Here is a 19,691-nt window from a genome sequence, read left to right as displayed (position 1 = left end):
TTTATGGTGATGATGCGCCTTGACTCAAATGTTCCGGGTGCTGCTTTAAAAAAAACTCTATAGCGCCCTCTATCGACTAGGAGGAGTTGTGCTATACATTGTCCTATGCATAGAAATACACTGAATATATCAAACATTAGGAACACCTTCCTAATATTGAGTTTCTTTCCCCATTTGCCCTTAGAACAACCTCAATTAATCAGGGCATGGACTATTTTATTTATTGTTATTTATTTTATCAGTTTAAGTTGACTGAGAACACATTCTCATTCACAGCAACAACCTGGGGTATGTAATAGGGGAGAGGAGTGGGGATGAATGAGCCAATTGAAAGCTGCGATGATTAGGTGGCCATGATGGTACGAGGGCTAGAGAGGGGAATTTAGCAACCACAGAGAGTCAGGACACCCGTTTAACGTCCCAACCCGAAAGACGGCACCCTACACAGGGCAATGTCCCCAATCACTGCCATGGGGCATTGGGATATTATCTTAGACAAAGGAAAGAGTGTATCCTACTGGTCCTCCAACACCACTTCAAGCAGCATCTGGTCTCCCATCCAGGACCAACCCTGCTTAGCTTCTACAACATCAACAACACAAAGGAGCTGATCATGGACTTCAGCAGACAGCAGAAGGAACACGCCCCCATCCACATCAATGGGACCGCATTGGAGAAGGTGAAAAGCTTCAAGTTCCTCGGCGTACACATCACTGACAATCTGCACCGCCCGCAACCGCAGGGCTCTCCAGAGGGTGGTGCTGTCAGCCCAACGCATCACCGGGAGTACACTGCCTGACTATCAGGACATCTACAGCACCCGGTGTAACAGGAAGGCCAAGAAGATCATCAAGGACCTCAGCCACCCGAGCCACGGCCTGTTCACCCCGCTATCATCCAGCGAGTTCAGTACAGGTGCATCAAAGCTGGGACCGAGAGAATGAAAAACAGCTTCTATCTCAAGGCCATCAGACTGTTAAATAGCCATCACAAGCCGGCCTCCACCCATTACCCTGACCTGAACTTAGTCACTGTCACTAGCATGCTACCACCCAGTTACTCAACCCTGCACCTTAGAGGTTGCTGCCCTATGTACATAGACATGGAATACTGCTCCCTTTAATAATGTTTACATACTGTTTTACACATTTCATATGTACTGTATATACTGTGTTCTAGTCAAGGCCATCCTATTCAACTAGTGCTGTACATATACTATTCTATCCACATATTCTTCAGATATACTACATATTCTCTCCACATACTGTCCATAATGTCTATACTCCGGACTCCGACATTGCTCATCCTAATATTTCTATATTTCTTAATTCCAATCTTTTACTTGTAGATGTGTGTGTATTGTTGTGTATAGTTAGATATTACTGCACTGTTGGAGCAAGGAACACAAGCATTTTACTACACCCATAATAACATCTGCTAAATATGTGTATGCAACCAATACGATTTGATTTTGATTTGACAAGGAGATGAAAGCATTCTGCAGGAATGTTGGCCCATTTTGACTCGATTGACTCCCACAGTTGTGTCAAGTTGGCTGGATGTCCTTTGGGTGGTGGACCATTCTTGATACACACAGAACACTGTTGAGCGTGAAACACCCAGCAGCGTTGCAGGTCTTGACTCAAACCGGTGTGCCTGGCACCTACTACCATATCCCGTTCAAAGGCACAATCTTTTGTCTTGCCCATTCACCCTCTGAATGGCACCCAAACACAATTGATGCCTCAATTGTCTGAATGCTAAAACATCCTTCTTTAACCTGTCTCCTCCCCTTCATATACACTGATTGGAGTGGATTTAACAAGTGACATCAGTAAGGGATCATAGCTTTCACCTGGATTCACCTGGTCAGTCTATGTCATGGAAAGAGCAGGTGTCCTTAATGTTTTGTATACTCAGTGTAGAATGTATGCATCCCTCTGCAGGCCTACCCACTCAGATTATAATGAATAATGAAAGAAAGAAAGAAAGAAAGAAAGAAAGAAAGAAAGAAAGAAAGAAAGAAAGAAAGAAAGAAAGAAAGAAAGAAAGAAAGAAATCCATTTTGGTTCAGAAGAGGATGACAAAAAAAATGGTGTTCGTGTGTGTGTAGCCATTTTATGTAAAGCTGTGCGTCTTATTTTCTGTTACATGCGGAAATGATCTGAAGAGGTACCGAAGTCAGCCCACACTCAACATGACTGAAGTGCAATACTGTCTAGACCACGTGATTGCAAAATAACAGTTTACAGTATAGTTTACAGTAAGAGATGTCACTTTTTAGGTGGCCGATTAGACAAATTCTAATATTACTTCAAATCTAAACTCTGAGAAATATTGACAGAGGGGTTTTACCTGTCAGTATTCTGCATCGTATTTAGTCTTTATAACTTGCACCAAGGTCGATCTGTCTGCATGGTAACTTTTCCTTATTGCTGACAAAATGTTTTGGTTCATGGAGGGAATATGCTTTTTACCAACTTTTTTGGTAATCTGGTCATCTAGCACGTTTATTGTTTCCTACCTAATTGCATTGTTCGAGCATGATGTGGATGTTATCTTCCCGTATATAAGGTAAGATTATGAATATTTATCAGCAGCCTGAGCATTTTTATTTTCCACGAACTTGCCGTTCTTCATTAAACCGTAATAATAGCGTTTACTTATTATTATTTAAATCAGTGGGGGTATTGGAAATAATGTTTCTTTATTTCCACTCATCGAAACCGGCGATATTAACGGAAATCATATCGCATTTTATTTTGCAACAAAAATAAATCAGTTTCGTTTTCCCCACCACAATTGAACGCTGTACTTGGCTGGTTCCCAGTTCACAGCTGTGTAGTCTACAGCGTAGGGGCCTGTAATGTCTGGTGTGTGTCCTCACTTGACATTTAAACAGCTTTGTTTATTGAGCAGATAGACATTTAACACATATGCAAACTAAACATTACTAGGCATAGATAAAGAATAATGGTTTTACTAATTAGCGCTCTATTCAAACTATTCTGTAGATATACCTGAATTATTTGTTTGTCATCAAATGGTATGGTTTCACAATTGAAATGCAATTGTCTATTTGGTTAATAGATTATGCCAATGGTATGATTTTGCTTTTATTACATTTTTTGATTTAATTTAATAACAAATTATATCACTTTCTGTTCAGTTATAATTTTATGTGTATAATGATTTTTTTATATAATGTATTCTTAAAATTAAATCCAGATGATGTAAAATTACTTCCAGACATGGCATTAATACACACATTAACCCTGAACTATTCTTTCTTTAGTGACACTGGGGCTGAACCCCCAGAGAGCTGTGTCTTTGGCTTGATGACGGTCATCACTGCATTTGCAAGTGAGCACAGAAAGACACTAAAACCATGAAAGGGCTTTTTGTCTTAGTGTAACGGGATAGTTCAGCCAAATTACATATTTGGTTTCCTTACCCTGTAAGCAGTCTATGAACCATATATGACAGCAATCCATGCTTTGGTTTAGTTTCCTTGGCACTGTTTCCACATGCTAATGTCATGGGACGATATTAGCATTTTTTCATGTATCATGTTCAAATCATCTATAAGTGAATTTGTTGAGCTTCACACTTAACTTTAGATACTTCTGGATGATTTGGACATGACACCCGAAAAATACTAATATTGGTCCCATGATTTAAATGGGATTTGTGCCACAAATGCTGAAACATTAGCATGTGGAAACGGTGCTAGAGAAACTAAACCAAAGCATGATTTGCTGTCACACCTTGTCCATAGACTGCTTACAGGGTAAGGAAACCAATGTGTTATTTTGTCATTTGGGTGAACAATCCCTGTGAGAAACTCCATGGGTTTTTCCAGGTCAGACACAGTGCCAAGAGCTTTATTCACACTTCCCATTTTTTGAAAATGAAAGCAGAAATTCATGGTTAGACGGGGCTGGGATAAATGGTATGATATTGTATTATTACGTTTCACTTCAATATGTTTGTTTTTCTTTGTTACCTCTTTTTTAAGTTGCAAATAAATAAATAAATATTACAGCAGGTTTCACATATGCTACAATAGTCTACTGTGAGCGTATACTGTCTAAATGTGAAAAGTGCTAATAAAAACGTTCACGCCATGTGCCATGACAATTCCTCTACAGGTACGGCCACCATGTATGCCAGATACAAGTTTGTGGAGAAGCTCAATGAGACAGCAGGTGGTGTGCCTCCAGTGCTGAACCAGGCTGCTTTATGGATTGGAACGCTCTCTTGTTTGGGGATGTGTTTTGTCGCTACTTTCCAGGTAGGTTGCCACGGAGCACAAACATCAGTTCAACAACTAGTTTTGATTCACATTTGGCTGAGTTGTCAACTAACTTGAATTCAACAAAAAATGTCACCATCCCATTGGGCACAGAAGTCAATTCAATTTGCCTATTCAACTTTGATTCAACCAGTGTGTGCCCAGTAGGATGTAATTGGATTTAAGATAAAAGTTGGGTGAAATCCAATCAGTTTTCCATGTTTATTCAATATCATCACATTGAATTTCTTTCTTTAAAATGATATGGAAACAACATTGATTAAACCAGTTTTTGCCCAGTGGGTTGTCACCCCTTTAGTGAGAAGATGGAGGGGTTTTGTACCATTACCAAGTGACAGTGTGATATTCCATACATGATCTCTCTGGCGTGTTCTTTTTCCCCAGGAGACAACGATTACGGCAGTTCATGATGCAGGTGCATTACTCTTCTTTGTTTCTGGTGTTCTGTACACCATCCTCCAGTCCATCATATCCTATAAGGCCTTCCCCTATGGGTGTTCCTTGGCCTTGTGTCGTATGCGCACAGGAATTGCAACCATTGCCTTCCTGGCAGTTTTCCCCAGTATCCTTGAAAACAATAGTAACCCCTGGTGTCTAAATGATTTTAATCATGAATGATCATTGTTTTATCAAAGAAAATATCTCCTTAATTTTCCATCCAGCTGTTGTCTGTGCTGTCTTTGTGACACAAACCACAATGCATAGAGAAACAAAAGACGAGGTACAGTATGAGCACATCTTTACCAAGAACACCACTAACGTAACAACAAAGATGGACGACATTCTGGATCCGTATAGGCTTTATAGGCCAGAGAAGCTATACGTACCAATATCAGTCTCTATCCGACTCTTCCTGTCATTACAGGACTATGTGTTCCATCTGGTGAGTGCTGTGAGTGAGTGGATCGTGGCCTTCAGCTTCATCTTCTTCTTCTTCACCTACATCCACGACTTTAAAGTGAGTTTTCAGTCACCGCTCTGTCATTGTGGTGGGAATGATTTTTATTTTCCTTTATTTGAGTGTTTTTATTTCTCTTTGTCCTGTTTCTTACAGAAGTTCACTCTGAAGCTGAGAACAGAGTTTGTGGACTATTCCTGATGAAGCATTGATTTGAATCTTTTAATCTGAATATTTACTAAATCAAATGTATTTTTTCTACTTTTATAAAGCAAATGTATATGAGATTATCTGAATGGTATGATTTATTTCTTTATACTGTATCCATTGCAACATAACCTCAGTCTTAACGGTTAACCACAAAACAAACACATCCTGTGACATCCTGTGACATCCTGTGACATCCTAGATTAATGAAAGCGTTAACCCATTGTTCATCATCTGGTAGTACAAAGGTCAGTATTATGCAAGAAAATCACAAGATCAAGTTAATATAGAAACTTAATTTAACCCATCACCAGTTTATGGATAGAGGCTGTATGTACTCTTACCTACTCCAAGGTTCATCGTTTGATACTACTATGTAAATATTTTTCTAGTTAGGTATTTTGCTCAAGGGTATTGAGGAGGCATATCTATGGTATACCTTTGTAATAAAGTAACTCAAAATACATACAGGGCTATGTGTGACGTATTTCTATGTTCCAAACACAGTGTTTGAATGATAAGGCGGCCACATATCTTTAGCCAAAATGTGTTATTTATTTTTCAGGCTAAACTGCATAAACACTACAGGCCATACTTGTGAACATTAGAAAAAGTTTAAGTTCAAGGTTAAGTTTAAGCATCAGCCAATTAAAATCGTTGACATAGTGGCAAGTGATCAAAGTCTACATATTAGCTGTTCCCATTACATACAGTTTGTTTGCACATTTTGCACTATGCTAACCTCACCAGGTGGCTGTGATAATTTCCTGTAGGAAATACCCTATCAGCCAATTCAAATCGTTGATGTAGTTGGACGTGTTCCAACACTTGTTCATGGAAGCGTACTTAACTGTAGTACAACAGCGCTTACTGATAATCAAAGAAACTACATCACAAGTGTTTGACTGACTGGTCAAATTGCTCTCTGTGTAGATTTGTGGCAAGGGTTCAAATCTCACTCAAGTTTTTGTCCGCCTTTGAAATGTAGCATTACATTTACTGTGTTAGTGTGTTGAGAATGGACATAGCCTACAGCCAACAGCTTGAAAAGGAAGATTAATAACAATAATTAATAATTCATGATTGTAGTTTGCACTCTCGTTATCATCCTACAGGTGGCTGTATTGCAGTTATTTTAAAGAAGTTTGTCATGAGTCCGGACTCGAGCCCACGCTACAGTCTTTAATTAATGGAGGAAGACACTTGACTGTATCAGTATCAGATTGTGAATTATTTATATTTGAAAAGGTCATCTAACTCTCTGGTTAGCATTTTATGTACTATAGGAACTCAATAATATAGCTATAGCCTACATTCATTCACATCAGATAGTGTACGCCTTTTGCTATATAAACTATTAATGCACATGTAACTTTGTATGGTATACTTCAATTCGACAATGTTTGCGATAGGCTATTTGTGAAATCAATGTAAAAATGCAGACCGACACATAGGCTACTGGCACTGCTACATACATAATCATCACTACTATAGTATAGGCCAGTGGCGCAACCTTCACTGGGGACGGGGGGACGGACATGTATCCCCCACATTCTGAAATGTCATTTTTGTCCCCCTCAGTTTTATAGTTGGAATGTGATACAAAACAAGGGAACGGTGTGCGTTAGGACAATGCGGACGGCTAAGCTGTTTGGAGTCTTTATGGATAATAAAATATATATTGTGGCAGACCAGGGGGTTTGGTCAAGACTTTTACACAGATCAGACACAGACAGACAGACAGAGTAGGATTAGCTCGGTTTCAAGGGTGTTTATTAATATAATAATTCAAAAAGAAAAGGATAGGTCTCCCTCAAGAGACCCTCTCCGGGATACCATCTTCTGGGCTCCGGGTCTTGCTGTATCCTGTCGGGATCAAAACTGTAATCACTCCTGTTACCTCTGTAACCATCCCCAACTATACGGGAGTCCTTTCTTCCCCCACTCTCTCCCTGTGTGCTTTATGGGCCTTGCACAGCTGGTGCGCAATCAGCCCTTGATTACTCACCAACTCCCAATCAGCCCCAATTAGTCTTGGCCGGAAAACCCGTCGAGACCTGGCATGTCCAGCAGATGGAGCCATCGCCACGTGATGTATACACCGTCTGTCACCAGGCCTCGACGAGTCTCCCCCTGGTGGCTGACCTGCTGTACACCACAATATATATTATGTACCCCTCCACTTCTAAAACCAATGTTGCGCCCCTGGTATAGGCTATATTACATACATGTGTAGCAGTGGAGGCTCCTCAGAGGAGGAAGGGAGGGGTCCATTTAAAAAGTTATAATTTTTAGATAAAACTACTAAATATAATCACATCACCAAATAATTGATTAAAACACACTATTTTGCAAAGGTCTACAGTAGCCTCAACAGCACTCTGTAGGGTGGCATCATGGTGTAGCCGGAGGACAGCTAGCTTCCGTTCTCCTCTGGGTACATTGACTTCAATACAAAACCTAAGAGGTTCATGGTTCTCACCCCCTTCCATAGACTTACACAGTAATTTGACAACAAATTATGACAAAGGTAAGTATTGCGAAAAAAAATCACAAGATCAAGTTCATCTAGACACTTAATTTCACGCATCACCAGTTTATGGAAAGAGGCTGTATATACACTTACCTACTCCAATGTTAATTGTTTTATATTAGAATGTAAATATTTTCCTAGTTAGGTATTTTGCTCAAGAAAAACTCTTGTTTCTCATGGTATTGAGGCATATCTATGGTATACCTTTGTAATAAAGTAACTCAAAATACATACAGGGCTACTTTATGTGTGAAATATTTCTATGTCCCAAACACAAAACCCAAATAGTGTTTGAATAAAATGATGTCCACATTTTTAGGCAAAATGTGTTCTTTATTTTTCAGGCTAAACTGCATAAACACACAGATCTCAATGCTGCTTGCCTTGCGCTTGTGAACAAAGTGCTCTCCAGTCTAACACCTCTCCATCTACCCTCTTTCATAATCAATTGAAAAACTCCCATCACTGCAGTGTTCTGTCCAGAGACGACTACAAACAATGTGAAGATGATTTGGATCTCTGAGCATTTGTTTGGATAAAAGGGATGTTGTATAAAACTCTTGACTTAAAGGCCAAGGCATAATGCCTTCACAACAGTGGGATCCAAGGGCCTGAAAGGCTTGCTAACATGGTTAGATCTGGGATTAAGTTGCATCATTTTAGAAGATTGAGGTGAATTCACATTAGGTACTACTGCAATACACGGTACCATTGCAATTGACACATTGCTCACAACTAGTGGTGTTTTTTCCCATGATATATTTACCCAAAAGTGCAATTTCCTTAATTTGTTCTTCACATTGTTCACTCCAGGAACAGTTACATTTCGCAGCTTAATGTCTCAATTAAAAATGACGAATCGGCCAGAGAACAGTCAACATTTCTGCATGACATTCTTCATACAGCAGTTGTAGTGTAAAGCAGTACCCATCAAATGTTGTCACAAACATTATGGAAATGATACAACATATCCCCCTCTCACAAGTGTAACATGCAGACATCACTGTCAAAATAAAACAAATGTGACTAAAGCACAATTACATTTGTCTTTTAGCAGACACTCTTATCCAGAGCGACTTACAGGAGCAATAAGTGCCTTGCTCAAGGGCAGACAGATTGTTGACTCGGATTCCAACCAGCAACATTCCGGTTACTGGCTCAACTCTCTCAACCGCTAGGCTACCTGCTGCCACACAATCTCTTTCAAAGGCATTACAATGTTCACATGATATTGACAAAAGGGGCAGAGGCATGTATGCCCAGGTGCAGTCTAAAGGAAAGAATGATCAATTACTAATCGATTATCTGGTTGATACTTTCCATGGTTGTCATTCCATCTGTTTTACTGCTAAACTACATAAAGACACACCATGTCCAATCAAATGTTTCAGGAGAAGAAATGGAAACAAAAATATAACATCCACAAGATCAGTGGCTGACCTGGATACAAACATGATCAACTCTTTCTCGTTTACATTCACTCAATCTACAATGCATTTCAGATACTTAATCTGCCTGCTTTTGTAAGTCCCATGCCTCCCTGGAGATCATCCACAGAAGTGGGAATTTGTCTGGTAGCACTGTTGTTCTGCCTATCAAGCACACACTGGCATCTAGTCCTTCTGTGCCCCTGCAGCAGCACAGTGGAAAAGGCCTGGAGCACAGATGACAGGGAAGGAAGTTCCCTATAGGCAGCTTCATGGCTGAAACAGCAGATCAATCGCTGAAAGATGAGTCACTGCCATCGTCACTGTCATCATCTTGATCTAGTGTGTTCTTTTTGACGGCATCAGGCACAGGTGCATCTGGTGTGCTGCAAACAGAAACATGTATTCGAAGTAACAATGGTGATTCCTACATGTAGGACCACCATTTTGTCATCAGAAAGATTCAGATGTGGGGTATAAAACAAAACGTATTGGATTACGAGGTATGAGAATACAGATATTTCAAAGACGTAATGTAAGCACACTCACTCAAGCAGGTTTGGATCCAAACCTTCCTGGACCATTTTATTCTTTATCGCCATAACTGGAACACCCTGTTTTTGGATAGTTTTCTACATTACTGATTTAATTGAACAGATGTCATATTCTGTAGAAATGTGAAAATGTATAGAGACCCACCACTTGCACCATCTTGAGATATCTGGCATAGCGTGGGTCCTTGGCCACAGTCATCCTATTGTCTCCTGCTGCCTCTGCTGCTCTTGGGTCTGGTATGTTTGGAGAGGCCTACAAGAGAGTCAATACTGCAATTCAGTATTTCCATCATGCACAAATATACCAAGTCTTTAAGTTAATGTTCAATCAAAATGGATATGTTGAAATCCCAGGAGGTTGGTGGCACCTTAACTGGGGAGGACAGGCTTGTGGTAACGGCTGGAGCGAAATCAGTGGAATGGTATCAAATACATCAAACATGGTTTCCAGGTGTTTGATGCCATTCCATTTTCTCCCAGTCTCCCTTGCAGATTTTCTCAAGCGCTGTTAAGTTAGATGGGGAGCGGCGGTGAACAGCAATCTTCACGTCTTTCCACAGATGTAATGGTATTCAAGTCTCGTCTTTGGCTGGGCCACTCAAGTACTTTGACTGTATACTTAGGGTCATTGACCTGTTGGAACGTAAATCATTGCCCCAGTCTAAGGCCGTTTGCAGGTCGTCCACCATGCTTCACAGTAGGGATGGTGTTAGACGGGCGATGAGCTGTGCCTGGTTCTCTCCAGATATAGCGCTTTGCATTTAGGCCAAAGAGTTACATTTTTGTCTCAGATCACATAATCTTTTATCTTATGATCGCAGTCTTTCAGGTGCCTTTTTGCAAACTCAAGGTGTGCTGTCATGTGCCTTTTTCTCAGGAGTGGCTTCCGTCTGGCCAGATTGGTGAAGTGCCGTAGAGACTGTTGTCCTTCTGACAAGTTCTCCCATCTCAACCAAGGAACTATGCAGTTCTAGCAGAGTGGTAATTTGGTTCCTGTGACCTCCCTGGCCAAGGTCCTTCTTGCCCGTTTGGTCGGACGACCAGCTCTAGGCAGAGTCTTGGTAGTTCCATATTTTTTCAATTTCCCAGTTATGGAAACCACTGTACTGTTGAAAACTTTCGACACTCTAGAAATAGTTTCAAACCCTTCCCCAGATATATGCCTCATCACAATTATATCTTGGAGCTCTATGGACTTCATGGTACAGTTCCTGCTCTGACATGCACTGTCAAATGTTGGACCTTACATAGACAGGTGTGTTTCTTTCTAAATCATGTCCAAACAATTCAATTGGCCACAGGTGGACTCCAATCAAGTTACTGACATCTCAAGGATTGGCTGCACCTGAGCTCAATTTGGAGTGTCATAGCAAAAGGGCAAGAATACTTACGTAAATTAGATATTTCTGTATTAAATTAGCAAACATTTTTAAAAACATGTTTTCACGTTGTCATTATGTTGTATTGTGTGTAGGTGCATGAGGAAAAAAAATATTTAATTCATTTGGCATTCAAGCTGTAACACAAAATGTGGAATAAGTCAATATGTATGAATACTTTAAGGCAATGTATGTGTGTGAGTGTGTGAAGGGGGTACCTCAGGAGGTGGCAATGGCACAGCCAAAGCTATAGGGGTCTCTGGTTGACTTGGGACCACAACTGCGACTGGACCATTGACCTCTGTAGCTGGCCGCTGACCAACACCCGCCACCCTGACATCCTCCAAACCAGGAATAGAGGATAGCTACATAGAACAAAATCACCATGTACTGACATTATCATATTGGTATGCCCAGAGCAGCAAAACACATAACAGTACAACAACATCAAAGACAGAGTAAAGTCCTATCTTATTGTATACAAAACACATACCTTTGCTTCCAAAATGCTGAGGGTAGTTTCAATCTGCTGTATCCGAAGAGATATGCATGCAAGTTTCTCTTCGCAAACTGTCGAAAAACGATTGAGGAACCGAACAGTGTGCACAATGAACTGGTTGAGATAGGCAACGACTCTCCTCTGTTGTATGGCTGGGACCTGTGACCATATCATTCAGTATCATGGAAAAACTGCAATGTTTATTTACTTACAGAGATGGGGAGTTCAAACACATTTACTACACATACTCATTAGATACAACATTTACTTGATTACATTATTTGGCTGGGAGTCATTCAGCTTGTTTACAAAACAAGCTAAAGCTATCATGGCTAATTTAGCTACAGTAGCCACCAAGATATCTTCGGCTACGGAAACCACTCACCTTGGTCAGATCTATTCCCGATCCCACAATCGGTAAACCGTCCTCGTCCATGTTTTTATCGTTTTGGCAAACTAACGGTCAACTCGCTATTACTTTGTTTAATAGTAATATTTTACTGACAATCTGCAAAAGAGAGATGGGAATTGTAATACGCTTCATGTGACTTCACTGTGATCCAAAACGGACGTCATTATTATTCTGCTCTTCCGGGTATATCAGCCAATGAGGTGCTTAGTTTTTCTTCTTCTTTATTGGAAATCAAAATGAACCCAAGGCTGAAGGTGCATACCTCCATCACCTGAACTGGAGGGTTAACAGTTCATTGCCACAAATGCAGTGTGTTCAATACACCACAAGGAGGGAGTACAGTATAATGGTTAATAAATGTGCAGCGTCTCAAAACAAGCCCCAATTATGTTGATCCAGGCAAGGAGGACTTAGTTACTGTAATATGGTTTGCAGAGATGATGAGTTAATGGATAAAGCCATCAACACAAATTATTTGACAACTTAATTTTGATGGCGCCTCAGATTCTATAGTATTTTGGAGACAACCCACAATGTGAGTGTACATGTGTTGCATTGGATCATGCCTGATTAGTTGTGAACTATTACTACATAGGAAAGCAGCAGAACCAATGAAAAACAAAACAAAGGAAACCGAAAATGCTGTCCAACGACCTCAATCTGAACTCTAAAACGATTCCAACCGTTTGATTTGAATGGACTTGTCTGAAATAAGAGCCCCTTAAACCTGATGTCAGCCAGAAATGAAACCCTCTAACCTGACCTAAGAGCAAACTGAAGCCATAGTCCATGCCTAGTACTGCCCACCTGATCGTAAACAAGTCTGAAAGCCCAGTCCATGCCAATTCAACCTAGTTCAACAGGCAGGAAGAGTCTCTGCCCAGTTTCAAACAAAATTGTTATGATGCTTCTACACCTGCATTGCTTGCTGTTTGTGGTTTTAGGCTGGGTTTCTGTACAGCACTTTGAGATATCAGCTGATGTAAGAAGGGCTTTATAAATACATTTGATTTGATTTGATTTATGAATAACTCAACAAAAAATCTAAGGTGACCTCCTGAGTCAGACCCTATCCAGAGAGTGTTGGGAGCAGATCACTTTTTAAACCAGCAGCATATTGATTTATATGGGACTGTAATTGCTTCAGTGTGTCCTGGATGACTCCCCCATAATTGAGGCCTGGCAGAGCCTCTTCCCTGGACATACTCTGAGCCAGGCAGCTGGCAGAGGAGTACCGCACCCACTCCCCTCCCCTCCCCCTCTCCTCCCTACCTTCCGCCAGGGAGTGAGCAGTGAATGGTTACCCCCTTACCCCCAAGCCACTCTATCATATCGTGAGGAGTGAACTGCTCTGTCAGAGCTTCCTGTGCTTGGCCCTCCTATGTTGAACATAATAAACGGCTCCCTATCCACCGGATGTGTACCAAACGTACTAAAAGTGGCAGTAATAAAGCCTCTCTTGAAAAAGCCAAACTTTGACCCAGAAAATATAAAAACTATCTGCCTATATTGAATCTCCCATTCCTCTCAAAAATGTTAGAAAAAGCTGTTGCACAGCAACTCACTGCCTTCCTGAAGACAAACAATGTGTACAAAACGCTTCTGTCTGGTTTTAGACCCAATCATAGCCCTGAGACTGCACTCGTGAAGTGGGTAAATGACCTTTTAATGGCGTCAGACCAAGGCTCTGCATCTGTCCTCGTGCTCCTAGACCTTAGTGCTGTTTTTGACACCATCGATCATTACATTCTTTTGGAGAGATTGGAAACCCAAATTGGTCTACACGGACAAGTTCTGGCCTGGTTTAGATCTTATCCGTTGGAAAGATATCAGTTTGTTTCTGTGGATGGTTTGTCCTCTGACAAATCAACTGTATGTTTTGGTGTTCCTCAAGGTTCCGTTTTAGGACTACTATAGTTTTCACTATATATTTTACCTCTTGGTGATGTAATTATGTAATTCAGAAACATAATGTTAACCTTCACTGCTATGTGGACAATACACAGCTGTACATTTCGATGAAACATGGTGAAGCCCCAAAATTGCACTCCCTGGAAGCCTGTGTTTCAGACATAAGGAAGTGGATGGCGGAAAATTTACTTTTAAACTCGGACAAAACAGAGATGCTAGTTCTAGGTCCCAAGAAACAAAGAGATATTCTGTTGGATCTGACAATTCATCTTGATGGTTGTACAGTCGTCTCAAATAAAACTGTGAAGGACCTCGGCGTTACTCTGGACCCTGATCTTTCTTTTGATGAACATATCAAGAATATTTCAAGGACAGCTTTATTCCATCTTCGTAACATTGCAAAAATCAGAAATGTTCTGTCCAAAAATGATGCAGAAAGTTAATCCATGCTTTTGTCACTGCTAGATTAGACTTCTGCAATGCTCTACTTTCGGGCTACCCGGATAAAGCACTAAATAAACTTCAGTTAGTGCTAAACATGGCTGCTAGAATCTTGACTAGAACCAAAAAATGTGATATTACTCCAATGCTAGTGTCTTTACACTGACTTCCTGTATAGGCTAGGGCTGATTTCAAGGTTTTACTGCTAATCTACAAAGCATTACATGGGCTTGCTCCTACCTATCTCTCAGATTTGGCCCTGCCGTACATACCTACACGTACACTATGGTCACAAGACGCAGGCCTCCTTATTGTCCCTAGAATTTCTAAGCAAACAGCTGGAGGCTGGACTTTCTCCTATAGAGCTCAATTTTTATGGAATGGTCTGCCTATCCATGTGAGAGACGCAGACTCGGTCTCAACCTTTAAGTCTTTATTGAAGACTCATCTCTTCAGTAGGTCCTATGACTGAGTGTAGTCTGGCCCAGGGGTGTAAAGGTGAACGGAAAGACATTGGAGCATTGAACCGCTCTTGCTGTCTCTGCCTGGCCGGTTCCCCTCTCTCCACCAGGATTCTCTGCCTCTAACCCTATTATGGGGACTGAGTCACTGGCTTACTGGTGCTGTTCAATCCCTTCCCTAGGAAGGGTGCGTCACTTGAGTGGGTTGAGTCACTGACGTGATCTTCCTGTACGGGTTTGGCGCCACCCTCGGGTTCGTGCCGTGGGGGAGATCTTCGTGGGCTATACTCAGCCTTGTCTCAGGGTAGTAAGTTGGTGGTTTGAAGATATCCCTCTTGTGGTGTGGGGGCTGTGCTTTGGCAAAGTGGGTGGGGTTATATCCTGCCTGGTTGGCCCTGTCCGGGGGTATTGTCGGGCGGGGCCACAGTGTCTCCCGACCCCTCTTGTCTCAGCCTCCAGTATTTATGCTGCAATAGTTTATGGGTCAGTCTGTTATGTCTGGAGTATTTCTCCTGTCTTATCCAGTGTCCTGTGTGAATTTAAGTATGCTCACTCTAATTCTCTCTCACTCCCTCTCCCCCCTCCCAGAGGACCTGAGCCCTGGGACCATGCCTCAGGACTACCTGGCCTGATGACTCCTTGCTGTCCCCAGTCCACCTGGTCGTGCTGCTGCTCCAGTTTCAACTGTTCTGCCTGCGGCTACGGAACCCTGACCTGTTCACCGGACGTGCTACCTTGTCCCGGAACTGCTGTTTTCGACTCTCTCTCTCTCTACCGCACCTGCTGTCTCTAACTCTGAATGCTCGGCTATGAAAAGCCAACTGACATTTACTCCTGAGGTACTGACCTGTTGCATCCTCTACAACCACTGTGATTATTATTATTATTTGACCCTGCTGGTCATCTATGAACGTTTGAACATCTTGGCCATGTACTTTTATTTTCTCAACCCGGCACAGCAAGAAGAGGACTGGCCACCCCTCAGAGCCTGGTTCCTCTCTAGGTTTCTTCCTAGGTTCCTGCCTTACTAGGGAGTTTTTCCTAGCTACTGTGCTTCTACATCTGCATTGCTTGCTGTTTGGGGTTTTAGGCTGGTTTTCTGTATAGCACTTAGTGACATCGGTTGATGTTAAAAGGGCTTTATAAATACATTTGATTGAGAGCTTCCCATACATGTTTCACACAAACACGTTCATTCTGCTGACAGGGCTTTCTGCAGGAGGGAGTACTTCACTATAGGGATACCTACAGAATTAACAGGTTTCTTACTTAGAGGGGGTCCTCTGAGAGTGTAGTGTGGTGGGGCATAGACAGCTTACGGTAATTAAAAAGTTATGTTTCTCAGGGTTTTTCCTACATCAAGAGCACTCGTTGAACTACTGGCAACTTGTGCATACTTGAATTGTATTGGTATGATTGCATCACCCAGGATTTGCATAGTGTTCACTGTTTTGACAGAATCCTGTGTCTGTAAGCAAGTTGACACTGATAGGATGAATAGTCTCAGAGGAACTTTCCTATGTGCCGTAAAAGAGAGAGTTTGGGAATTTTGACAATGATTAAATAATGACAGCATTATTAAACATTGATAATAAATACATGGCTCTTAATAATAGAACTGCAATGCTGCAAGTTGAGGAATAGCTTTCTCCTGTATCACAATTTCCATAGATATTGACCTGATACCCTGGTAGCTGGGTAATATTTGCTTTGTTAACAAAATTTCTGAATGTCTTCTGAGTAGGGTTTTATAATTCCAGGAACTTTCAATAAATTCCTTGGTTTTTCAGAAATCCTGGTTCGAGGATTACGGACTTCCTGCTTATTCCCTCCTGACTCCAGGAATCCTCCGACCAGAATTTTCAGAAAACCAGGGAATTTATTGAAAGTTCGTGGAATTTGGCAACCCTACTTCTGAGCACACTAGGCTATTTCTGCAAACGTTCTCTTTCTGGAATCCAGCATGTTCATCAATCTGACACGGATAGTTAAACTATTATAGAACAGTATTTAAATTGGGATTTGATCATCAACAGGCGCCATGGAATTTCCTGCCCACTTCACCGAAACATTTGTGACCCCTACATGTTGCTGTGGCAACGGCAAGTATCAAAACAAGCACCCCTCTCGCTCTGCTGCTCCATGACGCACCTTTATTTCTTCCATATGAACAGACATGGTATGGCACCGAAATATGATTTTGATATCCCATGCACACACATCAGCACCACACCCCACTTTTTCAATGAAACCCACTCCACATCACTGAGTAGATTAAATACTGGGAAAAAAACGAACTTACCCCATCTCTCACACAATGAATAGCTTAGTTTGCTTAGTTCATATGAATATTTTTGGGTTGAAATCACTGATCAGAAAAGAACAGCCTAACTCACAGAGCCATCTCAAACTAATCAAGAGGGAATAGTTCACCCCAATTAAGATCAATGCTATGAAGGAGAAGAATGAAACAGGGTTGAGAGCACAGAGTCTAACTGCTCTCTCAGCCCCCTGTGTGTCCTCATGTGAACTTAAAATGCTTATCTTTCTCATATACTCATCTGTATGCTGGACCATTGTCTTTACCTCTGGCCTGGCTGTTTGGCAGGTCAGTCCAGACAGAGGACGCTGTCAGCACCTCTTCCCTGTCCAGAATCCCTGTGAGTGAAAACAAGCCTTTTCCTGGTCAATGAGTTCAAGGGGGCGGAAGAGACAGAGAGAGAGAGACAGAGAAAGTTAGAGAGAGAGAGAGAGAGAGAGAGAGAGAGAGAGAGAGAGAGAGAGAGAGAGAGAGAGAGAGAGAGAGAGAGAGAGAGAGAGAGAGAGAGAGAGAGAGAGAGAGAGCGAGAGAGAGAGAGAGAGAGAGAGAGAGAGAGAGAGAGAGAGAGAGAGAGAGAGAGAGAGAGAGAGAGAGAGAGAGAGAGAGAGAGAGAGAGAGCGAGAGAGAGAGAGAGAGAGAGAGAGAGAGCGAGAGGAGAGAGAGAGAGAGAGAGAGAGAGAGAGAGAGAGAGAGAGAGAGAGAGAGAGAGAGAGAGAGAGAGAGAGAGAGAGAGAGAGAGAGAGAGAGAGAGAGAGAGAGAGAGAGCGAGAGAGAGAGAGAGAGAGAGCTGGCAGAGGTACAACCCTGAATGCTGCATATTGGAGTGGGCAGGAGAAGGAAAGAAAGGTCAGTCTACTACTGCATTGGGGGATAATCAGACAAGAACAGGCCATCATTATAGCCATACCCCAGTAGTAATGATAACAGTCATATTTGTCATAATTCATGGAAGTGGGACTTATAATCACCTGAGAAGATGGTTGCCAAATTAGATGAGCTTTTCATCAGAAAACACTGATTGATAGCGAGGTTTCTGTAAGTTTCTTGGAACCAGAGGAGTTTTATTTTGATTTCCCTGATTTGACAAGGTCAGCTCAAGCAGCTTTGTCTTTAATCAGGGGTGCATCATTGTTTACTATTATATGGTTACTCATTACCATGACACAATACACAGCAGGGAGTGAAAATGTGTATGGTGCATTGTGCTCCTGTTTTGTGCCATTCAGCATTTTGGATGATAATGCCCCAATGTTCTGAACTGAAGAGAGAGACAATGACTTAATGTTGATGACAATACACCCAATCTGCTGGAGCTGTAGCTAAGCCAGGGGCAGGGAGGACCTTTGGAGGCAGTAGGCTTTGGGGTGGATAGGATGTTTGGCTTGATCATAGTTATCAAGGCATCTTGAAACCTTTTATATTCCCTGCTGTGCTCATCCACTTAACACTGGTAATAGTGTTATGCATAACATATTGCAATGAGTGAAAACGGTATATGAATGTAGGCACTATCTGCCCATATTAGGTTTAAATAGGTGAATTGAATGTCCTCATACACCCTGCGACGTCTTTGAATATGCTTGCATGTTGTGACCCACTTTGGTGGCATTATAAGGTGTCATGTTTGCCTGTTTGTGTCCACGCACTGCCCTCTCTAGATACGTCCTTGTTTATGTGATGCGCTGAACACTGTCTGAGCTAACTGGAGCTGTGCTGCTGATGTCCTGCTTTATGATTGGGTCAGCACTGATCTCCTGTTTAGTGATTGGATCAGTGCTGGCGAAATCAACCCTCTTTAAGCCCTGGGACAATTAGGTAGTGGTCTTTCAAAACACTGCCCTTTATTGGGAAAAAGAGGATTGTCCTATTCAAGGGCATACATATTTTCCATGGAAAGAGTGTTGTCAACAGATACTGGGACACATGTCAATTCAAGGGGACAGCAAGGTGCAGATTCACAGATTGGGAAAAAGCCCACATTTGGTCTGTCAAGTGGCAATACATTGTTCAGTGACAAACACTGAGTGGTCATAATATTTGCATTGTAAAATAGGATTTATTGCCATGGTGTGCCATGGTGTGCATGCCATGGTGTGCACAGATAGACCTGACAAGAGGACATTTAAAACTACATGTATAAAACTACATGAATAATCAGGTGGTTAGATGTAGGATTTTAATCCTGATGACCTGAGGACAGGGATGATATTCACATATATGAATATAAACGTATATGAATTGTATGAAAAAAGAGACCAATGTGCAGGCTATCCATTAAAACTGTTGACTGTGTGTGCACTGTACATAAACACTCAAATATTGTAGTTTATGAAC

At 41.6% G+C, this 19,691-nt stretch overlaps 2 protein-coding genes across 3 annotated transcripts; one reads left to right on the top strand and one right to left on the bottom strand.

Moving 5' to 3' along the window:
• Nucleotides 1–2,197: 2,197 nt before the first annotated feature.
• On the top strand, nt 2,198–5,886 carry dram1 (DNA-damage regulated autophagy modulator 1). The gene is made up of 7 exons (XM_071332524.1): nt 2,198–2,574; nt 3,296–3,363; nt 4,152–4,294; nt 4,700–4,877; nt 4,978–5,036; nt 5,181–5,273; nt 5,370–5,886. The coding sequence occupies exons 1-7, from the start codon at nt 2,444–2,446 to the stop codon at nt 5,412–5,414; spliced, it is 717 nt and encodes a 238-aa protein (XP_071188625.1). The 5' UTR covers nt 2,198–2,443; the 3' UTR covers nt 5,415–5,886.
• A 2,379-nt stretch (nt 5,887–8,265) lies between these two features.
• Nucleotides 8,266–12,387, bottom strand: washc3 (WASH complex subunit 3). 2 transcript variants are annotated; one of them, XM_071332522.1, is made up of 6 exons: nt 12,198–12,387; nt 11,807–11,971; nt 11,532–11,678; nt 10,080–10,187; nt 9,930–9,994; nt 8,266–9,766 (listed from the first exon to the last, which is right to left on the bottom strand). In XM_071332522.1, exons 1-6 carry the CDS (start codon nt 12,246–12,248, stop codon nt 9,670–9,672), a joined length of 633 nt encoding a protein of 210 aa, XP_071188623.1. In that variant the 5' UTR covers nt 12,249–12,387; the 3' UTR covers nt 8,266–9,669. The 2 variants fall into 2 exon arrangements, with proteins under 2 accessions (XP_071188623.1, XP_071188624.1); XM_071332523.1 differs by having other exon boundaries at nt 9,583–9,807.
• Nucleotides 12,388–19,691: the final 7,304 nt, after the last annotated feature.

Source organism: Salvelinus alpinus, chromosome 11 (genome assembly GCF_045679555.1).
Source record: "Salvelinus alpinus chromosome 11, SLU_Salpinus.1, whole genome shotgun sequence".
Lineage (NCBI taxonomy): Eukaryota > Metazoa > Chordata > Actinopteri > Salmoniformes > Salmonidae > Salvelinus > Salvelinus alpinus.
Note: the sequence above shows the minus strand (reverse complement) of the source record. Positions and strands in the feature narration are given on the sequence as shown.

Excerpts from the sequence above, each read along its gene's own strand:
- dram1 (XM_071332524.1), top strand. The coding sequence starts at position 2,444 with ATGTTTTGGTTCATGGAGGGAATATGCTTTTTACCAACTTTTTTGGTA. Across the intron at positions 4,295-4,699 it reads GTTTTGTCGCTACTTTCCAG|GAGACAACGATTACGGCAGT; the intron begins GTAGGTTGCCAC and ends CTTTTTCCCCAG. Across the intron at positions 4,878-4,977 it reads CTTCCTGGCAGTTTTCCCCA|CTGTTGTCTGTGCTGTCTTT; the intron begins GTATCCTTGAAA and ends TTTTCCATCCAG.
- washc3 (XM_071332522.1), bottom strand. The coding sequence starts at position 12,248 with ATGGACGAGGACGGTTTACCGATTGTGGGATCGGGAATAGATCTGACC. Across the intron at positions 9,995-10,079 it reads ATCTCAAGATGGTGCAAGTG|GGTGTTCCAGTTATGGCGAT; the intron begins GTGGGTCTCTAT and ends ATCCAAAAACAG. Across the intron at positions 9,767-9,929 it reads TTGGATCCAAACCTGCTTGA|CACACCAGATGCACCTGTGC; the intron begins GTGAGTGTGCTT and ends TTCTGTTTGCAG.